This window comes from Salmo salar, chromosome ssa20 (assembly GCF_905237065.1).
Source record: "Salmo salar chromosome ssa20, Ssal_v3.1, whole genome shotgun sequence".
In the NCBI taxonomy this organism is placed as follows: Eukaryota; Metazoa; Chordata; class Actinopteri; order Salmoniformes; family Salmonidae; genus Salmo; species Salmo salar.
In genome coordinates, this window is record NC_059461.1 from 49,337,615 (window position 1) to 49,344,340 (window position 6,726).

A 6,726-nucleotide genomic window follows, 5' to 3' on the forward strand; every position below is an offset into this window, starting at 1 on the left:
TGTTCCCCTCTAATCATGGACTGATTTAGACCTGGGACACCAGGTGGGTGCAGTTACTTATCAGGTAGAACAAAAAACCAGTAGGCTCTGGACCTCATAGGGTAAGAGTTGAATACCGCTGCACAGTATCTAGCGTCCTGCCTAGCTATACTCTGTGACACAACAGGAAAGGAACCATTTGCTAGGGGCTCCCGAGTGGCGCAGCAGTCTAAGGCACTGCATCTCAGTGCTTGAGGCGTCACTACAGACACCCTGGTTCAATTCCAGGCTGTATCACAACCAGCCGTGATTGGGAGTCCCATAGGGGAGCACACAATTGGCCCAGCGTCGTCCGGGTTTGGCCGGGGTAAGCCGTCATTGTAAATAAGAATTTGTTCTTAACTGACTTGCCTAGTTAAATGTAAAAAAATTATCTCCACAGAACAAGGGGGCACACTTTGCCTGGTCCAGTCATTGTGCCCCCACTGCAAAATACAGCTGACAGATCTTTTTTTTTTTAGAAACATTTATGATAAAATGTGGGCTTAAAAATGAAAGTTCAGCAATTAATTTAACATCTGAAAAATAAATCAACAGGAAAAACCTAATGGGGTACGTGCCCTTGTGCCCCCTATGGGCATGGTGCCCCCGAACAGCATACAGGAAACCAAGCTGATGCCAACAAAGAGGTAGGGTAGAACAGGTGCCTCTTCAGAGAAGGAACTGAAACAATGTGTGTGCAACAGCAGGCATGCACTAGCAGGAGGAATTGTTTGAAATGTGTGTATGTATGACTCGCAACCTACACAAACCGTTTGTTTCATTCAAAACCCCTGAGACTTTTCCATTATGTTAGATTTAGCAGATTGGGAAAAACACATTTTGATCACACATAACAGCAGCATTCTGTTTTGAAGTCAGTTTTGATTAAATCTGGTTGTAAACAAACACCCATAAATATCACAATCGAAGTCATTCCGACCCGGTGTTCTTGTTGGAATAACGCTACGGGTGGTTTGCTAGAGTGAGTCAGTGACAGCGTGCTCAGAGGCCTTGTGAACGGTAACTGTAATAACCCGAGCTAACAAAGCCATCCTAACACCTCCAATAAACTGTCACAATGAAACTGGGTTCTCAACCACCACCCTAAGACAGGCATGGACACCGCTACCCGACCCTGTTAGAAACACACACCCCCTCCCCCTGGGAAACCCACTTGTTATCACGACACACTGGGAAAATCAGACGGTAGGAACATCGTGCAACACATTTTTTTTTTTGGAGGAGAAATTCACTTTGAAAACAATTAACCTTTTTTAACAGAGCTTAACACCCAAGTCACAGACACCACCTGAGAGGGCCTCTGAGAATGAATCCGTTTGATTAGGCTCAAAGCGAGTGTCTCTGGGTTCAGCAAGTTGTCAAAACAATGACAAAAAAAAATCCCTTGTGTTCTAGCTGCGCTACCCAGCAACAGATAAGTAACTAATCCAATTGTGAGGTACATTTGGCAGACTGGGTGCTGTTCCTGTCCTGTCAGTCAACATGGCAGCCATATTGTCAATGTTGGTGACTGAACAGATAGCACTTCGCTTTGGGTTAATTGCGTTCCAGGGAGCTGATTGGGTTAGAGACTGCAGGGATCAACACCTGTTTGAAGATACTCCAACACACCATCAGTAACTAGCACTGGGCTGGGGAATCAGTCCCTATGGCCCAGGCAAAAAGAAAGAGAAGGGGTGGGGACAGATAGGGAAAGGGGGGCAGAGAAAAAGAGAGAGCGAGAGGAATCAAAACAAATCTATAGCTACATACATTGAAATCAATCGGAAAGAGAGATTAAGAAGTGGAAGAGAAAGTATGAAAGATGTCATAATCAGGCAAAGGCATAGTAGAATGAGGGAACAACAGAAAAGAGGGAGCTGTCTTTGCAGACTGTTTTTGCCCTGCCGTCCTCCTCCGTTCAGTGTGTAATCCATTTGGAGAGTGAGGAGTTCAGAGAAGGGTCATCTCCCCCTCTGCCGCTGCCAGACCTGCATCCCAGCCCATGGTCGTGACAGTGTTTACACTCTCTGCCTCACAATAGCTGGGAGACCTGCTCATCGTCTTTGGCAGCAGGGCTTATGTAGTGACACCCAAGGCAAATAGAACGAACGATCCAGAGGGTTGACGGTCTCCAGAGCAGTCTAAAACCCCTGTCACACAGTCTCTCCCCCTCCTTCCTGCTCCTACAGCGGGTGTCTGGCTGGACACCCTTTGTCGTCTCTAACCGCGTATATGAGATATATGTAATGGCTGCTGCTGTGGTATATGACCTTTGACCCCTACCTATAAACCATACTGTGGTTCCTGATGTTTTCAGAGGGTGCTGTCGTTGGTGGGGTCAGACTCAGGACCGGCGGCTCCCGGGGTCTCCTTGGTGGGGGCGGAGACCTCAGAGAGCAGACTGAGGCACGTGGCCGGGTTCCGGGAGGTGGAGCGGGAGAGGAGCTGGCCCCCTGGGGGCCCCTGGCGGCAGTAAGGGCACAGGTAGCCCTTGAGGTGCAGCCAGACCTTACTGTGCAGGGAGGCGTAGATGAAGGGGTTGTAGCAGGCGGAGCTCATGGCCACCAGGTGGCAGCACACCTGCAGCACATTGACATAGCGCTTGTCCACGATGTGGTAGTCTGGGTCCAGGTCCAGCAGCAGGTTCAGCACCTGTAGGAAGGGAAGAGGAATACACACAGTCAGTGGGTCACATACATTAGGATTACATAGGAACTGCATTAGGATTACACTGAGATTACACTGGGATTATTCACAGCCTTGGTGATGTAACTGCCCCTAAAATGCTTTTTCATCATATTTTCTCAAAGAAATCTGCTTAATTATATAAAGATGTCAACAATGTCAGGAAAGTTAACGGGCTATCAGGAAAGTGCAGTGGGCTATCATTGTGAGTGCATTGTATCTGTGCCTGTGTGCGCACAGCCGTGTGTTCTCACCTGCAGGGGCAGCCAGCAGAGCGCAAAGGCAAGCACAGAGGCCACCAGGAGAGAGAAGGTTTTCCTCCTCCTCTGGCTCCAGCGCTGCTGGCAGTGTGAGGGCTCTCCGGGCAGCGTGTGGCGTCTCAGGTGCACTGTGATGGCACAGTAGGATACGCTGACTGACAGCAGAGGGATCATGTAGGAGGCTACCAGGATACAGCAGGAGTAGAACAGCCTGAGCTGGCCAGAGCTCGGCCAAAACTCCTCACACACCACCAGCTCCACCCCACGGGGCCTCAGGTCCAGGTAGCGCGTGTGGAGGGAGGGAGGGGCAGCCAGGGCCAGAGACAACCCCCACACCCCCAGAGCCACCGCGCCGCAGCCCCCGACAGAGATCCTCCTCCTCACTGGGTGGGCCACCACCACGTAGCGGTCCACAGCGATGGCCGTGAGGGACAGCACCGAGGCGAAGACGGTGGCGGCCTGCAGCAGCGGTACCAGGTGGCAGAGAGGGCGTCCGAAGGCCCAGCCGCGGCTGTCGAAAGCGTACGAGGCAGTCAGAGGGACGCAGGTCAGACACATCAGCAGGTCGCCGGCCGCCAGGTTACCGATGAAGAAGTTGGTGGCATTGTGGAGCTTCTTGTCGGCCAGGATACAGGCCAGCAGGATGGAATTTCCTATGCCGGCCACGGCCACCAGAAGGCAGTAGAGGGGCAGGAAGAGGGGCTTGAAGCGCAGCAGCAGCTGCATGCCAGAGAACATGTCCAGGGGGTTGTTGCTGTGGTTCAGGGAGGGGCCTCCAGTAGAGTTGGCCCCACTCAGGACCTCCTCCAGGACGGGATCCATCTCAGTACACTGCTCCCCTACAGCACAACACAGGAAGTCACTACATTGTGGCAGTTAGGAAACACTGGAGGAAGCACTGGAGGAAGCATCATCATTTACAGCATGATAGAGCAAAGAAAAGAGTTGAACCAGTATCTAAATTCATAACCTTGACCCTCTGCAGCCCCGTCTCCCTTAGCTGCTAACTTAATATATACCAAAGATTATAGATGTACTGACAAGACACATGTCTCTCGTTGTCCACAAAGTGGCACGGCGGGCTGGCTAGCTCCTGCCTATCCTTTCTTTGATTGGTGGATACATCTCATTATTGTAATCCTTTTTTTGAATATTCATTGAAGGTTGTTGACGTCAAGCGCTTGTATTCATTTGAGAGATGCTATGCCACTCGTCTCATGCCATGAAAATGCATAGCCATCTTGAGACAACTCAGATAAAAAGTGTTTCTTCTAAAAGTTACCGGGATGTCACGTGTCCTAATTATATCAGCACACTTGTAACAACTTAAGCATTACGAAACTTCTATTCGATCAAATAAACCTCACGTTGCAAAAAAGCCATTCATTTTTCTGTTTACCAAATTCGACACTATCTCATTGACCTCAAAACAAAAACTCAATGCTTGGTGAGAAAACATCACCTCCGCCGAGTTGGGCCACTCTCTTTCTCTATGTATGTACTAACTAGAATTTCATTTCATTTTTTGGGGGGGGAGGGGGAGGGGGGGGGGGGATGAGGGCATCTGTGTAAACATCATGTCTTTCCTGTCCAGTCTCTTTAATACCGTGACCGCCCACTTTACTGGCTACACTCACTTTACTCACTTGGTCTAAGCGCCAGCGCCTCAGATATGCATCCCCTGTAATGCTGTTGCCATGCACCTGATGGAGCTCTTCCAGTCTCATTTCTGATCCTTGATGAGAGCTGAAAACCCTCCGATTGCAAAACAGAGGAGCTCTACATCTCATCCAGATTCAACCGCGTCACACCTGCACTGACGCATGTTGTGTGCGATTAATCAGATGGCTTTATCAATTAAAATGTTGTTTTTTTTTTCTAGTTCATCTGGGCGACTATCATTATTTAGGAAAATTTGATTATTAGTGGCCTCAAATCACAGCCTACTTTGAGGCATTTGATTATGATTGTCCATAATCAAATATGCTTTAGCCAAGAAATACAGAGATGGGTAGACTGACATACAGAGAAGAATAGATGAAGGTTCACTCTGAATATGGTAAAGCAACAGGTGGTGAGGAAGGAGGGATTGAATATGTTGCCTAAGTCATTGCGCTGTGACATGACAAACAACTGTACGTAATGAAATGCATTTGTGAATGGTGTCTTCACGGCATAACGGCTAGAGCCTACAGCACATTTGATTGGGTCTTCAGGTCTTTTATAGGCTGCATATGAATTTGTCCAAGCAGAGAGAGACATCGAGATGAAAGTCAGTCCTATACTCGGAGTGGTATTGCAGTCTAGTATTGGATGGTATTTCAACTGTGAAAGGACCAGGCTCCCGATTTACTTTGAAGTGAGCTTAAAACGTATGGCAACAGAGATAACAATCAAAATGCTCCTGAAACACATTGGATCTGTTGCCCGGCTATCATGACGGACCAAAGTCATTATGGCACACTATCTGATCTAGTACACTGAAGGATCAGGCAGACTACAAAAACACACAAGAAAAAGACTGGCTAATGCAAAACTAACACAAATATCAGAATAATAGCACGTTTGTGATGGAACAAATAACACGTGATTACAAATTCTAATATCGGATACCATTTGAACCATTAACAATTTTAAGAAATCCTCCATCAAACCAGCGATACATAGTTTTAGTATTATTTTATTTTTTTGGGGGGGGGGGCTTGCTATGTAATAGAATTTCAAATTTCACAATACATTTTCAAATGTTCATATTTTCTGTATTCCACAATAAAACAAGCAACATTGATTTAAGCTGTAGTTATGTGCATTCTGTGTGTTTGTATGCATAGCTGTGCATTGTGTGTAGTAGTGTGTATGGCGTGTGTAAGATAAGAGAGAAGCCTACTTGTACAGCGCCTTGCTCTTCCTGAGAGGCAGCACGCGTCTCTCCTCTCTGTCACGTCTCTTCACTTCTGTGACTGTCCCTCTTCTCTTCCCTCTCTCCCTGTGCTGTGAGCATGACCCCCCCTCTCTCTCCCTCTCTCTCCCTCTCTCTGAGCCCAGCCAGTGCTTGTACCACAGATGCTCATATAGACTTAGAGAGTGAGAACACTTTCCCCTCAGAGCATATAGAAGTGATTGAAAAGAGAGATTGTGTGGTGTCCCCACACTACCCTCCCTTCTCCATCTCCCTTTCGCCCTCCCTCCAGAGATGTCAATCACACACATTGCATGAATTTCTACGTTATTTCCCCTCCTAAAAACGTGTCGCTAAACTCCTTCCATAAGTGCACAATGCAACACATATGGTTCTCTCTCTTATGCACTCAGACACAAATCCAAACCTGCATAAAATTATATGCTAATATTATATGAACATGTCCGCAATTAAATCTCTCTGTAGGCTATCCCTCCATCCCTTCCTGCCTCACACGCACACACAGGAGGTTGGTGGCATCTTAATTGGGGAGGATGGGCTCGTGGTAATGGCTGGAGCGGAATATGCGGGAACGGTATCAAATACATCAAAGACATGGTTTCCAAGTGTTTGATACATTCCATTCGCTCCGTTACGGCCATTATTATGAGCCATCCTCCCCTCAGCAGACTCCTGTGACTCACAGTCATTTAAAAAAAATTCTATGTACAATTGTAAGGGCTCAGACACATCAACAGCGTTTTCTGGTTGAGAGTACACGCACCTCTGAATGTAAGTTGCGAACTGAGCACCGATTTTACACGTAGAGTCGCACGGAAAACGTCAGCAGACGTCTAC

At 47.7% G+C, this 6,726-nt stretch overlaps 1 protein-coding gene across 1 annotated transcript; it reads right to left on the bottom strand.

The window, feature by feature from the left end:
- Nucleotides 1–341: 341 nt before the first annotated feature.
- Nucleotides 342–3,802, bottom strand: LOC123729262 (prolactin-releasing peptide receptor-like). Its single transcript, XM_045703556.1, has 2 exons — nt 2,964–3,802; nt 342–2,676 (listed from the first exon to the last, which is right to left on the bottom strand). The coding sequence occupies exons 1-2, from the start codon at nt 3,789–3,791 to the stop codon at nt 2,338–2,340; spliced, it is 1,167 nt and encodes a 388-aa protein (XP_045559512.1). The 5' UTR covers nt 3,792–3,802; the 3' UTR covers nt 342–2,337.
- Nucleotides 3,803–6,726: the final 2,924 nt, after the last annotated feature.